This window comes from Apodemus sylvaticus, chromosome 12 (assembly GCF_947179515.1).
Source record: "Apodemus sylvaticus chromosome 12, mApoSyl1.1, whole genome shotgun sequence".
NCBI lineage: Eukaryota > Metazoa > Chordata > Mammalia > Rodentia > Muridae > Apodemus > Apodemus sylvaticus.
This window is the reverse complement of record NC_067483.1, coordinates 34,280,509-34,298,454: the sequence shown is the minus strand read 5'-3', so window position 1 is coordinate 34,298,454 and position 17,946 is coordinate 34,280,509. Positions and strand designations below refer to the sequence as shown.

The following is a 17,946-nucleotide window of genomic DNA, read 5'->3' as shown; positions in this document are numbered from 1 at the left end:
TGGGGTTAGTATTTTTATACAAGAATAACAGTGAGAAGAAAATTTGCTTGCACAATAAACCCAGTTTTTCATTAGTGTTTGAGTTCATTCATTTTTCTCACCTTAAATTAAGTACATTACTAGTAATGTGAGAGAAGTCCAGAATATGACAGACTAGGTAAAACCAGATACTGACCTAAATTAACTTCTAGGTAGTTATAAATTTCCTCCATGTTTCCCTTCCTTTTTCGGTACCCCTTCCTCTTTCTCTTTCTCATTCCCTCTCTCCCTCCCTCCTTCCCTGCCTCCCTCCCTCCCTGCTTCCCTGCCTTTCCTTCCAGTCTGGAATGAACTATGTAATTGTCTTCCTCAACCTACTAACACCCACTTTCAAAGTTTCTAAGGGAGGGGGCTGAAGAGATAACAGTGTGTGTGTGTGCTGCTCTTCCAGAGGACCTGAGTTCCCAGCATCCTGTAACTCCAGATCAAGAGGATCTGATGTCTCTGGCCTTAGTGAGCACACAGTATGCTCTTGGTTTACAAATCTCTCTCTCTCTCTCTCTCTCTCTCTCTCTCTCTTTCTCTCTCTCTCTCTCTCTCTCTCTTTCACACACACACACACACACACACACACACACACACACACACACACACACACTCTTAGCAATAAGTCTTTAAGGGAAGTTTCCATCCTTAGGAAACATGGAACATACTCCCCCCTCTCAACTCTTCAGATGGACTCCAGAGCTTTCCACACACTGGGCAAACACCATCATGAGATCATGAGCCCTGCCCTCAGGCCCATTCCGCCTTGTTTCTTTTTACAGAGAGCACTCTTATAGACACCCATTGTGCAAACATTTCATGTCACCAGTTCTAGGGATTTCTAAGATACCTGCTTCCCGGGTCTCCCTAACAAGGGTTCACAGCTTAAAGATCAGACAGGAAAGGTTTCAGACAGAGTCCTGAAATAGACTGAAAAGACATTTCACAAAGCTATCTTCTGGTGCTTCTAGAACCTATTTTAAACCTCTGGAAAGCGACCACATTCTATTTTTCAATGGTCTTTTAGTTGCAGCCATGATTTTCGATCCTGTAGTTGGCAGGTGTCCTTCCAGCATCTAAACACACTATTTAAAAGGCGGCAAAGCAGCCTCACTTAAATCATCCAGGGATTTGAAAGGCTGTGTCATGTGAGGGGAAAAGATGAACTCCCAGGAGGCCCTTACTTCTTTGACCCATTGTTCTGTTGAGATAAACATAAAAGTCATCTTTAAACTGTAGGAAATTAGAGCTACCAAGTAATTTAAGAATCACTCCCCCAAGAGCGAAGAAGAACGACTCCATTCCATTCCATCTCCAAAGAAGAGAGAGATCTGTGAACAGAGGTGTTGGGAGACCCTGGAAAAGGTCTAGAAAGAACCCAGCACGTTAGTTACCATTACCTTTTCTAGATCGGGCCATTCCTTTGGTAGAATATGAGTGTGGATGTCAATTTTCATCTCCACCGGACCAGAGGAGACACTTGTACATACGAAAAGGGAAATTCTGATATCGAGAAAGCGTCATGAAAATTAGAGTTCATTGACTCCTCTGCCCCTTTATGTCTACCCTCAGGTACCAGTCAGGAGGCCTGGCCAGCCCAGGTTTCGTTCATGCCAACTGCCCTGTTAGAGTTCAAGATTCTGTTTGTCCATGTGGCTTTGGGCCAACATTCTTTGGTAACTAGGACTCAGCACAAAATTAAAAAAAAAAAAAAAACTCAATGAGAAAACAGGAATGTACTCAACTTCAGAGGTCAGAAGTACAGCACATTGCCTTGCTTCAACAGTCGCCCAAAATTTGACTAATTTGGAGATGGGGATGCAGCTCAGCTGGCAGAGGCTTGCCTAAATGAATGAAGTCCTGGGCTCCACTCACAGCACCACACCAACCAGCATGGCGGAACACACCTATAATTATGGTGCCTTGGAAACAGCGGCAGGCGGACCAGAGATTCAAGGACACTTTTGGCTTCATAGCAAGTCAGCACTAGCCTGTATATGAGACCCTGCCTCTGGGGAAAGCATTGACTAATTTTGTGTTTTGATATTTAAAATTTATTAAGATGAATTCTATTAAAAAACAACTAGCATGTATTTAGACATAAAATAATTCAGGGGAGTTTTAAAGAAAAAGGACTTACCCCCAATCATATTTTCTTATATTTGGTCTTATTACCTAACAGTAACTCACTTTACTGCCATTTCTAGGGCTTTAAATTTATCTATCTATCTATCTATCTATCTATCTATCTATCTATCTATCTATCTATTTTTTGAGACAGGCTTTCTCTGTGTAAAAGCTCCGGCTGTTCTGGAACTCTGTAGACTAGGCTGGCCTTGAACTCACAGAGATCCACTTGCCTTCACCTCTCAAGTGCTGGGATTAAAAGCGTGCACCACCACGCTGGGCTAAATCATATGTGAAAATTGGCTTGCTCATGAAAATTTAACATGCTGAAAACATGGTAGGGAAAGTTTCTTTTTTCTTGTTTTTTAAAATTATTTTAAATGTATAAGTGTTCTGCCTACGGGTATGTCTGGCAGCCCCAAAGATCAGAAAGGGGCATTGAAACTGGAGTTATGGGGCACTGGATCCCGTGAGCTACAGTGTGCATGCTGGGAATTGAACCTGGGTCCTCTGGAAGAGTAGCTAGTGTTCCTAATTGCTGAGCCATCTCTCCAGACCTGGGAAGTTTCACTCATTTGTGTCATCTGTTTTCTGTTTGGGCTACATTTTGTTCTTTGCCTTTGGTTTTTTATTCACCAACCATGTATCTTTTCATTTATTCACACATGTGTATTTCGCAAGCACTCACTAAGGGTTGTGTTGAAATGTTGGGAGAAGTTTCATCTTGTAGAAGGAGTTCATTGTTCAGATTATATTTTGTCCACACTGACTTTTCGCTTCATTCATTCATCCATCCATCATCCATCCATCCATCCATCATCCATCCACCCATCCACCCATCATCCATCCATCATCCATCTATCCATCCATCCATCCATCATCCATCCATCCATCCATCCATCCATCATCCATCCATCCATCCATCCATCCATCATCCATCCATCCATCCATCCATCCATCCATCCATCCATCATCCATCCATCATCCATCCATCATCCATCCATCATCCATCCATCCATTCATCCATCTATCATCCATTCATTCATCCATTCATCATCCATCCATCCATCGTCCATCCATTTATCCACCCATCCATCCATCATCCATCCATCCATCCATCCATCCATCATCCATCCATCATCCATCCATCATCCATCCATCATCCATCCATCCATCCATCCATCCATTCATCCATCCATCATCCATCCACCCATCCATCCATCTATCCATCCATCATCCATCCATCATCCATCCATCATCCATCCATCCATCCATCATCCATCCATCCACCCATCCATCCATCTATCCATCCATCATCCATCCATTCATCCATCCATCATCCATCCATCCATTCATCCATCCATCATCCATTCATTCATCCATTCATCATCCATCCATCCATCCATCGTCCATCCATCATCCATCCATTCATCCATCCATCATCCATCCATCATCCATCCATCCATTCATCCATCCATCATCCATTCATTCATCCATTCATCATCCATCCATCCATCCATCGTCCATCCATTTATCCACCCATTCATCCATCCATCCATTCACTCACTTATGCATGCATTTAACAAACATATATGGAGAGTTCTTCCATGCTGAGGCTATAAGGTTGAATGAGATAAGATGATGTACTTCCTGTAATAACAGGTCATTGTATACAGCCTGTGTATTAGGAAGAGGTAACAACCATCATTCCAGTTTGCTGAGGTGGCCCAATGATGTCTGTAAAAATGATATTTTACAGACAAAGGCGGAAAAGAAATGCCTCCTGGGAATAATGGAACTCTCTGGAAACTGTGGAAGCTGATTATCTCACCTGGCAATTTACTGTACTCTCTTACTTTCTGGCTATTTAAGATGGGCCCTTAGTTCTCAAGCAGCAGTTTGCCCTGACTTCCTCCTTTTCTCTCTTCACCGGGATTCCTAAGGCCTGGCTGATAATCCGGTCTTTGAAGTCGACTCACTGACTGCCAACCCCCGTTTTCGAATTTCAGTGCCTTGCCTCATAGTTGTTTACATAATTACTACCTTCCAACTACATGTAGGTTTTTATGGCTGTGCGTATGTATATGAGGATGGCTCGGGCACTCCGGTACTGAAAGCATTAATTTAGTCAGGAAGTTTTTTGTTTTACAAGGTAAAAGGCTAAATGTTAGATAAGGATTTCTCACAAGAACTTGTTAAGACCCAGGTGGTATAAGAAACTTCAAACTCTTTGAAGGTTTGCTGTAAACTATGAGTGACTCTGTATTCTAATCAGGAAGTTTGATGGCATCTGTAAATTGATCTTCTGTATCTGTTACTTGAGAAACTTTGTTCCTGATTGATGTTGCATTTCCTTGTACCAAATGGCTATGATAATTGTACCTGCCTCACTGGCTACATCTTTTGAAATGGTAATACCAACTCTTCCTGTATAAAAATCCTTGCCTTAGAGCTCCAAAATACATTCAGTTCAAACCGCCTCTGTGTGTGTGTGGTTTGTTCTGTCTGTCATCTCAGCCGGACTTGTGCCTTCCTGGACCAGAGGACCCTGGTTATCCCACAGCAGACCCACGGACTGTAACACCAGTTGAGGGTAGGTGGTGTGTTTGGGAGGGTGTCCACTGGAGCATGAAGTGGAGCTTACGACCATGCCACCAAGAGGATCCTGGAATGAACCAGCTCTTACTGTTTTATTCTGTATTTATATTTTCTCATCCTGGAAAGGAAAACATTCAAGGGACCTTCGGGGCTCTGATAAAACCTTGCATCTGCTTTAGGGATGTTCCCTTCTGTTTCATCTCTTTAATACAGAAACTAAGTAGTCAAAAAGCCTTCTGGCTGTAATTCGCCTAGATTCTGGGTAGATTATAAAAGAACATACTGGTGATTGATGTTCAGCCTGAAAGGAAACAAGGGATAATTTCAATTCTCTTACTTTTCCTTCTTTCCGTAGATAAATTTTTATATTGCTTGGGCTGTCCTCAAAGTCCTAAGTAGGATTACCTTGAATTCTTGATTCTCTTGCTGTCGTGCCTAGTGCAGTCATTACAGGCAAATACTACCATACTCATGTTGGGGGTTAGTCTGCTGCTACTGTGTATTCAAATATTAAATACTGGCACCAAAGATCTGGTTGCCCCCACTAGCAGATCCTCGTGGACAGCAAGTGATGCTATGTAAACTTTGCTCCCCAATTTATAACTATTGGTTAAATAAAGATGGCTACAGTCAATTCCTGGGGAGAATAAAGGTTGGTGGAGTTTCAGTTACTGGGCTGGGGGTGTCACGGTTAGGAACCACGAGGAGGAGGGTGAAGAGGAGTGGAGGAAGAAGGAGAGGGAGAGAACAGGAGGTCTCCATTAAACATGATGGACCAGGAGCATGTGCCCAAGTGAAATGCCCTCTGGGTTAGACTACTGGAACAGAAGTAACCTGGGGCCTCGCGGTGGTGGCACACGCCTTTCATCCCAGCACTTGGGAGGCAGAGGCAGAAGCAGAAGGATTTCTGAGTTCAAGGCGAACCTGGTCTACAGAGTGAGTTCCAGGACAGCCAGGGCTACAGAGAGAAACCCTGTCTCGAAAACAAAACAAAAACAAAAACAAAACAAAACAAAAAAAGAAAGTAACCTGGGCGAGACTTAAACAGCAATTGTTTGTGGAGCACAGCTGAAGAACTAATGCTCTAGCACATAGAAAGATAGATTGGGGTAATTCTCCTAGTAACTGTGCAAGGACTGATTAATAAATCCATAGCACTATGTCTCAGTTATGGGGGGGGGTGCTCCCTGAGTCATATTAATATTAATACAGATTATTAAAATCCATTTATACACAGCCTTTCTCTCTCTCTCTCTCTCTCTCTCTCTCTCTCTCTCTCTCTCTCTCTCTCTCTCTCTCTCCCCCTTTCCTTCTTTCTTTCTACAGGGTCTGGTGTATTCCAGGCTGTCCTTGAATCCTGGAGAATGACCATGAACTCCTGGTCCTCCTCTTTCCTCTTTCTGAGGGTTAAGATCAATAGTCTGCAGTACCAGGCCCAGTTTATTCAGTTTGGATGGACTTCATGGGCTCTGCACCCCTCCCCCACCTTTCCTTCCCTCCCCTGCTCACTTTACTCTGACCCCATTGCATCTCACCACCAAGTTTCTTTCCTTTGTCCATTCTCACTTTCAGTCCCTTGTCTCTCCTCACGATTCATTAATTGCTACTAATGGTCACTGGCTCTAGGCCTTGGTCCCTGTGATTTGTCCCTCAAGACCGACTAGACTCATCATGATCTCTTGGGATCACATGCCTTTGGGCATAACACTGTTCGTGGTTTCTTACTGCTAGGTCCACGAGAAACCCAGAGCCCCTAGTGTCCACACAGCACCGCCAGTCTCTACCCCTCTCGTCTCTACATGCTGCCTACTGTGCCCTCTCCTCCAGCCCCAGGCCACATTTTTGTGCCTCTTTGAATGTAATTCCAGCTCCCTTCCCTCTTTATTTATTGCTTCATTGAGTCTTATGCCTGCAACAAAGGCCTTTATTTGTTGTCTTTTTAACTCCAACCACGACTTGCTATTTGGTTTAAACATTTTCTCTTCTGATCATTCACTTATTTATGCTTGCATTTAACAAACATGTATGGAGAACTACTGTGTGTTGAGGATATAATGTTGAATGAAATAAGATGATGTACTTCCTGTGATAACAGGTCATGTGCTGTATACAATGCACTATTACTCCTATACACAGACCATTCTCCACCTACCCTGCCTACCCCAGACTCAATTAGGGCAATGAGAGTAGAAAGGACCCTGACAGAAGTGCTAGTAAGTTCGAGTTTATCTTCAAAGATATCCAAACTCCTTTCTGCTGCTTCCCTCCACCCGAATCCCTGGGATTAGGCATCCAGAGACCTTTTGACCACTTTCTCCATAGCAACAGTAGACAAGTTGTTTCTAGTCAGAGACTGGGCTCTGATACACTCCCTAACAAGCTGGGCTCAGCCCAGTTAAAGGGGCAAGTGATCATGGAAAGCAGAGAGGAGTTCTACTCAGTGTGGTCACAGTGTGAAAAAGAGCAGAGAGGTCCTCTGGCCCTTTGAGTCCCTGTTTGGATTCCTAACAGGGGCTTAGGTTTAACTAAAGAGACGGCAACGTGGCACATAGTGAAGAAGCCCTGGTCAACGAAGGTGTGGTCTCACCTCTTCCTGTTCCAATATTCTGCTAACCAAAGGAAGGGCACAGTATCCCTTAGGACAGTGGCTCTCAACTTGGGGGTCGTGACCCCTTTATGAGAGTCAAATGAACCTTTCTTAGGAGGCACATATCAGATATCCTGCATATCAAATATTTATACTACAAATCAAATCAACAGTAGCAAAATTCCATCTATGAAGTAGAGATGGAAATAATTTCATGGTTGGGGGTCATCACAACACAAGGAACTGTATTAAAGGGCCACAGCCTTGGGAAGGTTGAGAACCACTGCCTTCGACCGTCTCCGTGTCTGCTAGGATGCTTACGAGGTTCGCTACTTGGAGATAGCCTGATTTAGTCATCTGCTCTTAAGTTTGCCTGCATTCAGAGACTGCTGAAATGATAAGCTTTTGAGTCAACACTGCAGGAACAGGGACCACACTTATCTTGTCCATTGATTTTGTTTGCTGCTTTGTCAAGGTCATGACACTCGGGCCTCACACCAGATGCTCCTCGGCCCTTTTCTGCTGAAGTGGGTTAAAACTGTAGGGACACTTAAATCAGGGGAGTTTCAATTAAGCGATTTACTATTCACAACGGGAACAAGTTTCATCCAGTGAGTTTAAAATGTTGTTTAAAAAAAAAATCACAGCAGACTGATTGCTTTCTCCCCCCAACCCCCTGCCTATCTGCCTATCCTGTCCCTTCGTGACGGAGATGCGTTCCAAAAATGTGTTAGGTAACTTTGTTATTGTGCAAACTTCATTGAGTGTACTTACACAGACCTAAATGGTGTAAGACAAGCGGTCTTGGTAATACAATATGGAGCTACTGCCACTATAGATAGCACCGTGTGTGTGTGTGTGTGTGTGTGTGTGTGTGTGTGTGTGTGTGTGGTGTGACACTTTCAATTGGCAGCTTGATACAACTTGCAAAGGAGCACCTCAAAAACAGATTGTCTAGATTAGGTTGGCCTTTGGGCATGTCTGTGGGGGTGGGGGTGGGGGGATTGTCTTGATTGCTAGTTGGTATGGAAATACCTAGTCCTCTGCAAGCAGCACTGTTTCATGTATTTGGACCCTGGACTGTGTATGGGTAGGGAAGATAAGCTGGCTTGTAAAAAAACATAAGCATTCATTTCTCTGTGCTCTTGGCTGTGGATGTGATGACTATTCCGAGTTCCCCCACCTTGACCTTCCTGCTATGATGAACTGTAACCTGGAATTGGAATTGTGGGCTAAAATAAACTTTTTCTCCTCTAAGTTTTTTTTGGGGGTGGTGATGGTGGGGAGGGGGGTTCTCATTATGTAGTCCTGGCTGGCCTGGAGCTCACTGTATAGATCAGGCTGGTCTCGAAATCATAGATTTTACCTGCCACTGCCTTACAGGTGCTGGGATTGAAGGTGTGTGCCACCCTGAAAGGCAAGGCAACCAATCATCCTCACTACCTTTGATCTTTGCAGAGTAGGAAGTGAGGTCATTGTCTGAGACAGAAGTTAACATTTACAAAAAAAAACCCTAAAACCAGCCTTCACATAGCTAGGTGACAAGTAGCAGCCTCAGCCTTCCAGTGTAGGTGGACTTTAAGAATATCTAATTGAGCCGGGTGGTGGTGGCGCACGCCTGTAATCCCAGCACTTGGGAGGCAGAGGCAGGCAGATTTCTGAGTTCGAGGCCAGCCTGGTCTACAGAGTGAGTTCCAGGACAGCCAGGGCTACACAGAGAAACCCTGTCTTGAAAAACAAACAGCAAAACAAAACAAAAACGAAAACAAAAAATATATCTAATTGGCCAAAGTCCAGAATAAAGTGTAGTCATCTGTCCAGGATGGTTGTACTAAAGAGATTATTCATGCTTTTTAAAACTGTTCTTTTCTTCTTATATGTAGGTGCACATGGAAGCGAGAGGACAGAGAGGATCTTCCTTTACATCCTCTTTTTGTAAAAGAGTCTCTCACTAAACCTGCAAGCTTATCGATCTGACGAGGCTGGTTGGCTAGTGAACTTGAAGGATCTTCCCGTCTCCACTTCCCTAGCTGGACTACTCGTGTGTGTCATAGCACCCAGAGTTTTACATGATGCAGGGGATCCAAACCCAGCTTTCATGCCTATGAAGCAGGCATTTTACTGACTGGGCTATCTTCCCAGTTAGTAAATATCCTTGTGAACATGTGACGGTATTTCAAACATTTATTGAGAAAGGACTTCCACTGTCTCCCATTGTTAACGTCCCTGGAGGCCATCATTGTCACCGTTCTGCTTGACGGTGAGACACAGAGGTGACACCACTCAGCTGCTCAGCCACAGTTCCCTTGTAACCCTCAAACCCACACACACATGGCAGCTTACCTGTTTGCCTTAACAACTGAATCAGTACCGGCACAGCCCTGGGCGCTCTCCTCCAGTTATTTCCTGAACTACAGAGACTCTGATCAGGATCTCCTCCTATTCCATTAGTTTTGCCAGATGAGTGAACTAAGGAGAGAGTGCACTCAGGCTGGAGAGATGACTCTGTTAGTAAAGCGAGTGCCCTGTAAGTGTGAGGAGCTGGATTTGGTATCCAGCGCCCAAGTGACAGCTGGTGCATACGTGTAATCTTGGCACTGAGGAGGTAGAGACAAATACCTGTAGCCAGATGGCCAGAGGAAATCTAGCCTCTTTGGTGATTTCATGGCATTCAACGCCTGAGAGATGACACTGGACATTGTTTTCTGTGCCTCATGTATATAAACATATGCATGAACACACACACACATGTGTGCACAGCATTTGGGTGTGAGAACCACACCTTACTAGGGCCGAGGAAATGTGTCCATTTCACTTTAAATCAAATACATGAGTGCCGGCCCCAAAGCTGGAACATTTGAATTTTATTCATCTTTTCCCCCCACTATGACTTTGGATGAGGAATCAGCTCCTCTGCCAAAGTCTCTTCATTCACTATTTTTGGAGTGGATGACTAATTCAGAAATGAACAGTAGGCATTTTACGAAGCAGGAGACAGTGTGCCAGGCACTCAGGATTTCAGTGTAGTATGCCAGGCATGCAGGATATCAGTGCTGAGCCGTCAATCACGGCACCCCTTTGCAACACAATAAGGGGAAGAGGCAGAGACAAATACACGTGGAATCCACCACGTGGGGTGGAAAGGAGGAATTCTGTACTGAGAACTCTGAGGGCGAAAATCAATTCTTTTCATATAGGGTTAAGGCTAGATTAGGAAAATTACAGTTTCTCTCTGTGAAATCCCAAATGTCAATCATCCAGGGGAATCTAAAAACATTATATCAGACCCCCACTTCCTATCAGTTATCTTTAAGTGTCAACTTGACACACTCTAGAGTCATAGAGAAGCATCCCTGATTGAGGTATTGGTCTACATCAGATTGGTCTGCAGCATGCCTATGGGAGAGTATGATAGTTTGTATATGCTTGGTCCAGGGAGTGGCACCGATGGAGTAGGTGTGTCACTGTGGTTATGGGCTTTAATACCCTAGTCCTAGCTGCCTGGAAGTGAGCATTCTCCTAGCAGTGTTCAGATGAAGATGTAGAATTCTCACCTCCTCCTGCACCATGCCTGCCTGGATGCTCCCATGCTCCTGCCTTGATGATAATGGACTGAACCTCTGAACCTGTAAACAGCCCCAATTAAATGTTGTCCTTATAAGAGTTGCCTTGGTCATGGTGTCTGTTCACAACAGTAAAACCCTAAGACAGGAGAGTGTCTTCATTATTAATTGATGCAGGAGGACCCAGCCACTGTGGGAGGCACTACTTCTAGGCAGGTAGTCCTAGGATGTATAAGAGAGTTAGCTAAGGGCTGGAGAGATGGTTGGTGGTTAAGAGCATTGATTTCTCTTTCAGAGGATAAAGGTTTGATTACAAGCACCCACATGGCAGCTCACAACCATCTGAAACTCCAGTCTTCACACCCTCTTTTGGCCCCCAATAGCACGAGGTATGCGAGTGGTACACAAACATACTTGCTGGGAAAGCACCCCCCCCCCACACACACACTAAAGAAAATAAAACAAAAGATTAGGAAAGCAGACTAGCTAAGCATCAGCAATCAAAGCAGCACTGTTTCTGGCTCCAGGTTCCTGCCCTGGTTCCTTTCATTGAGGGATTTGATGTAGAAGTATAAGACAAATAAATCACTTTTCTCCTGTTAAGTTACTTTGGGATAGAATGCTTTCTTACAGCAACAAAAGGAAACTAGAACATCCCTAACACACACACACACACACACACACAGAGAGAGAGAGAGAGAGAAAGAGAGAGAGAGAGAGAGAGAGAGAGAGAGAGAGAGAGATACCCCCAAATGTAATGCCTAGCCAAATTTGAATTTCAGAAAAAAAGAAAGCTAATGTTTTTAGTGTAGTGCCATTTCACATTTTGCACAGAGCATAGTTATATGGAAGCACTTCATTGTTTAGTGCTGGGGTTTCACGTTTGTGATGGTGTCCTCCAAGGTCAAAAGAGGGCATGGAAACTGGAGTTATAGATGACTGTGAACCATCTATATGCAAGCATGGGTGCTGGGCATCAGACCCAGGTCCTTGGAAGAACAACAGGTGCTCATACAGATAAGCCATCTCTCCAGTCACTGGGATCTTCTTACAGTCTTTGAGTGGTTGTGATGTTCACCAAGGTGAAGAAAGATGGCGCAGGACCTTCAGTAGTGTTCTCTGTAGGTGGAGGTTGGCAGAGGAAAATCTGAAATAGGAACAAGGATGGGGAATTTTAAAGATAGAAGAGTAGAGCATATCCAAACTCCAGTAAAGTCATCCTTTTTGGTATTCTATATTCTGTATATGAATCGGATATTAGTTTTTCTATGTGTATGTGAGTAGGCAGATGCATATGCATGCATGTACTTGTGGGGGCCAGAGGTCAACCTTATGATGTCATTCTTCAGGAACCATAGACCCTGACCCCCAAATTTCCAGTGTCCCCAAGTGTTATTGTGAGGTGCTGGTCCATGATCTCAATAACAAAGTGTGTTGCCCATGCAGATCTATACTACCAGACAGTGGCAGTTTGTGGTTCTATAACTGTGAGCTGTGAGTTGTGGGTTTTGGAGTCCATTCTGTTCTAGGGAGAACCTAGGAGTGAGTAAGAAGAGGAGAGACGTATAGCTCATACACCAAAGATCAGAACTCTCTGGCATGTTATGTTTGGGCTCAGAATGTCTGTGGACTCATTTTCTTCAAATAATTTTTATGCTAAATTGAAAGTGTTTTCACTGTGGGCTGGGGTCTTAGTTTGGATTTTACGGCTGTGAAGAGACCCCATGACCAAGGCAACTCGTATAAAGGCAAAATTTAATTAGAGCTGCCTTACAGTTTCAGAAGTTCAGTCCATTATCATCATGGCAGGCGCATGGCAGCATGCAGGCAGACATGGTGCTGGAGAATGAGCTGAGGGTTCTACATTTTGATCCAAAGGCAGCCAGAAGGAGACTGCCTTCTGCAGGGAGCCAGGAGGAAGCTCTCTTCCACACTGGGTGGAGCCTGAGTACTGAAGACCTCAAAGCCTGCCTACACAGTGATGCACTTCCTCTAACTAGACCATACCTCCTCATAGTGCACTTCCTATGGGCCAAACATATTCAAACCACCACAGCTGGAGAGATAGCACAGTGGTTAAGAGTAGCTCCTGCTCTTTCAGAGGACCAGGGTTCAATCACAGCATCTACATGATGCTTCACAACTATTGTGACTTCAGTTCCAGGGTGTCAGATGCTGTGGTGGCTGGAATAAAAATGACACCCATAGGCTCATAGAGAGAGGCGCTATTAGGAGGTGTGGCCTTGATGGAGTAGGTGTGGCCTTGTCAGAGGATGTACATCACAAGGGGGCAAATGCCCACTCCCTGCTGCCTGCAGATCCGGATGGAGAACCCTCAGCTCCTTCTCCAGCACCATGTCTGCCTGCATGCTGTCATGCTTCCCACCATCATGATAATGGACTAAATCTCTGAACTGTAAGTCAGCCCCAATTAAACATTTTCCTTTATTAGAGTTGCTTTGTCATGGTGTCTCTTCACAGCAATTAAACCCTAAGATTGATACCTTCTGGCTTCCTTAGTCACCAGGCATGCAAATGGTGCCCAGACATTCCTTTGCCCATGCAATCAATTAATACAAAACTTCATTGTGTATTCACTTTAGCCTCAAGCAAACATTTTAGACAAGGGCAAAAGGCAGTCAAATTCTTTGCCAAAACTTCACAAGAACAGTCTCTAGGCCACAAACTAACATTCTTGTCCTCTGAAACCTCTCGAGCCAGATCTCTATAGTTCAAATCACACTCTGCGCCACTGTCTTTCATGTTCCTACTACGATTACCCATTAAGTAGTACTTAAAGCATTCTCACGCTTTCCTAACCTAAAGTTCCAAAATCCACATTCCTCCAAATAAAAGCATGGTCAGGTCTATCATTGAAATACCCTACTCCCAGGTACCAACTTCTGCCCTACTTATGGTTTTATTGCTGTTAAGAGACATCGTGACTAAGGCAACTTTTAAAGGAAAACAATACATTGGGGCTGGCATGCAGTTTCAAAGGTTCAATCTATTATCATCATGGTGGGAAGCACAGTGGCGTGATACTGGAGAAGGAACTGAACATTCTACATCTTGATCTTTAGGCATCAGAAGAAGACTGTGCCACTCGACATAGCTTGAGCATAGGAGACCTTAAAGCCTGTACTCATAGTGACCCACTTTCTCCATCAAGGCTACACCTCGATGAAGTACAACAAGGCCAGGCGGTACTTCCTAATAGTGCTGCCCTCTATGGGCCAAGCATTCAAATGCATGAGTCTTTGCGGGAGGGGGCATTCCTATTCAATTCATCACATCCCTTATGGCTGAAAAAACTCCTGTGTGTGTGTGTGTGTGTGTGTGTGTGTGCAATCACCTGCTTGCTCTCTCTCTCTCTCTCTCTCTCTCTCTCTCTCTCACACACACACACACACACACACACTCACACACACACACATGGATACAGAGAAACACACACACATGAGCATATACATCGCACACGAGTGGTACATACATAGCTAAAAATAAATTAAGAGAGTTCTTTTCTCATTGCAAGATTAACTGAGTGATCATGGACAGCACGCTAAGAACCCTAGGCTCCTCAGACCTCAGGAAGAAGATGATGAACAATCGCAGGCGTTGCCATGGCAGAGGAGACAGGGAGTTGAGTCCAAGGCTATCTCCTGGCAACCATTTGACAAGGAGCTGCACTTGACTTGGAATTGCAGGCAAGCAAACACTTGGGAATCCTTTGCAAGGGAACTTTAATCAAGCTTACCTGGGTGCCCCGAGAGAAGCCCAGATTTATTAATAGAAATTAAGTACAATTTCAGGTGCCCTGCAGCAAACCAATTCCCTAGCCTGGCTAGTTATGAAAGCTTTAAAAGTTCTACATGTGAAAGCAGTTTCTACTTTAATTTTCTTTTTATTGTTGTTATTAACATTTACTTATTTAAGTGTGTGTGTGTGTGTGTGTGTGTGTGCACTTGTATGTGATGGATCATGTGTCAGTCAGAGAATGATTTGAGTGAATAGATTCTTTTCTCCCATCATGTGGGTCCTGGGGCTTGAACTCAGGTCATCAGGCTTGGTGGCCAACTTCTTCACCCACTAAATCACCTCACTGGCCCTAGCATGACCTATGCCAAGGAAGAGCTTGCTAGCCTTTATTTGCAAATGCCTCTATCCCAGAGACCAGAGACTGGGGCTGAGGAGCCTAACGTGCTTTCTGGAGTAGAATTTGACCAAAAGCTCACCATTGCCCTTGCCTTGATTTTACAACTCATGAACTCAGACGTCACAGCACAGGGGAGTGGAACCTTGGTTTACATTAGCATCAGAGGAGCTTGGAAACTGTCCCCAGCCCCACCTGAGAGTCAGCATGCTTGAAAACTCTTTGGGCTTTTCTAAGATCCAGCTGAGGCTGAAAGCCACTCACCTGAAGGATCTTTGAGGACTAAGATGAACTACAGAGAACCATCATTCTGTGAAAACACACATGGAGGTTTTTACATTTGTTGTTTTTTGAGTCAGGGTTTCTCGATGTAGTCCCGACTGGCTTGTAGCTCTCAATGTAGACCAGGCTAACCTTGAACTCTCAGATAGTTGCCTGCCTCTGCCTCCCAAGTCCTGGGATTACAGTGTGTGTCCCCATGCCCGGCCACACAGAGCTTCACATTCATTTTCTGTTATTCAGTAATGCCCAAGCTATTTTTGATAATGAGAATGTCACTTAAGTCATCTTTACAAAGCTTTCAACACTATGCAAGTTCACAGGTAGATTTCCTTCCTCTGTTCCTCCCCAGCTCTCTCTTCCCTTTCTTTTTTTTCTTCCTTTTTTTTTTTTTAAAGCAAAAATCATTCCTGCTTGTATTCCAGAGGTAACTCTTTTGATAGCATCGGGTGTATCCATTCAGACTTTCACCATTGCTGTTCAATATACAGAGACACAGACTTAGTGTGTGTATGCATGTTTGTGACGGTGTGTGTATGGAGACGTACGCATGTGTGTACATGTATGTTCAGAAGCCAGCGGTGGGCCTTGGTGGTTGTTCCTCAGGATGGTGTCCATCTTGTATTCTGAGGCAGGGTCTCTCATTGAATTTGGAGTGCACCTATTCAGCTAGGCTGGCTGACCGGTGAGTCCAGGAACCTTCTCTCTCCATTTCCCGAGCATTGGAGTGACGTGTATGAACCATCATGCCTGGCTTTTTTTTTTCACATGGGTTTTGGGGAATACCCAAGTCTTCAAGCCGGGTGATGGTGGTGCACACCTCTGATGCTAGCACTCGGGAGGCGGAGGAAGGTGGATCTCTATGAGTTCAAGGTCAGCCTTGTCTGCAGAGTGAGTTCCAGGACGGCCAGGGTTATAGACAGAGAAGCAAAACAAAAACCAAAACAACCCCCCAAATCCCAAACAACAATGACAACGATGACGATGATGATGACAACAGTGACTATGCGACAACAGCGATGAGGACAACTCAGGCCCTCACACTCATGTGACATGCTTTATTACTAAGCAGTCTCCCCAGTCCTTTGCCTCTTGAATGCACATTTTAGTCAGCCTGTCAGCCTATACTTGTTAGGTATGCGCCCTAACTTAAAAATACCTTACATACCCATTTCATCAAGCTTCAACTCAAGACTGTTAGCATTATGTCAACACTGGAACGAAGGCCGTTTGGGTAAGATACATCTAAGTCCTCTCTGATTATGAACACCAGGTAGTACACTGATGCTATTGGAGGCTCATCGTAACAGCAAAACTATCGTCAAAAAGCCTGAAGATGCTGGACTGGAGAGATGACACCACTCTTAGAGGAAGTCCTGAGTTTGGTCTCCAGAAATGCAGCTCACAACCACCTGCATATCTAGTTCTAAGGGATTCTACATGACTGGTCTCTGTGTTCATAGGTATGCTCTCCCTCTCTCTCTCTCTCTCTCTCTCTCTCTCTCTCTCTCTCTCTCTCTCTCTCTCTCTCTTTCCCTCTCCCTTTCCCTCTCCCCCCTCTCTCTCTCCCTCTCCCTCTCCCCGCTCTCTCTCTCACACACACACACACAAAATTTATTGTTGTTGTTTTTTGTTTGTTTTGTTTTTTGGGTTTTTTTTTTTTTTTTTTGAGACAGGGTTTCTCTGTATAGCCCTGGCTGTCTTGGAACTCACTCTGTAGACCAGGCTGGCCTTGAACTCAGAAATCCACCTGCTTCTGCCTCCCAAGTGCTGGGATTAAAAGCATGTGCCTCTACCACCCGTGCACACACAATTTAAAGTAATAAAAATACACCTTTATTAAAGGAACATGTATGTCTGGAGAGATGCCTCAATGGTTAAGAGCTGCTGTTCCAAAGGACTTGGGTTCAATTCGCAGCACCCACGTGGCAGCTCACAGCTGTCTCTTACTCTCCTATATGGGATCTGACGCCCTCACACAGATATACATGCAGGCACAGCACCAATGCACATGAAGTAAAATAAGCAAATAAAAATGATAAAAAATGTTTTTAAAGGAGCATGTATTGTTCTTGTAGAGGACACAGGTTTGGTTCCCAGCACCCTTGTGAGATGGCTCAAAGCCTCCAGTAAATTCAGCTCTAGGGGATCCAATGTCTCTGGTCTCTGTGTATACCTGCCCTCAAGTATGCATACTTACACACACACACACACACACACACACAGACACACACATACACACACAGACACTTAAAAATTAATTGATCTTTAAATTATTTTTTTAAAAAAAGCACAAAAATATGGAGAAAATGTGGCACTAAATAAACTACAGAGAAGACTCCCAGAGCATTGGTGTGTTTGGCCTCCGTTGGAAATGTGTGTGTATTGACAACTCACATTTTTTTATCGCTCTGTGCATTATCTGTGGGTGACTCAAGGCAGTCTGGTATTGATTTGAGGGGTTTTGAATACTTTTGAGCAAGCAGGCAAATTCATGACTACTGAATCGTTGAGCAGTGGCAATTGATTATTTAGTTTGATTGGCATGGTGATGCGGGGTTAGAGGGAGGGAGATCGGATCGGCACGGTGATGTGGGGTTAGAGGGAGGGAGATC

At 44.3% G+C, this 17,946-nt stretch overlaps 1 protein-coding gene across 1 annotated transcript in view; it reads right to left on the bottom strand.

Moving 5' to 3' along the window:
- Acmsd (aminocarboxymuconate semialdehyde decarboxylase) overlaps nucleotides 1-1,481 on the bottom strand; it is a 37,368-nt gene extending 35,887 nt beyond the window's left edge. Inside the window, exon 1 of the mRNA XM_052200536.1 lies at nucleotides 1,425-1,481. Coding sequence (XP_052056496.1) covers nucleotides 1,425-1,481 — 57 coding nt within the window. The remainder of the gene's footprint in view (nucleotides 1-1,424) is intronic.
- Between the last annotated feature and the right edge of the window lie 16,465 nt (nucleotides 1,482-17,946).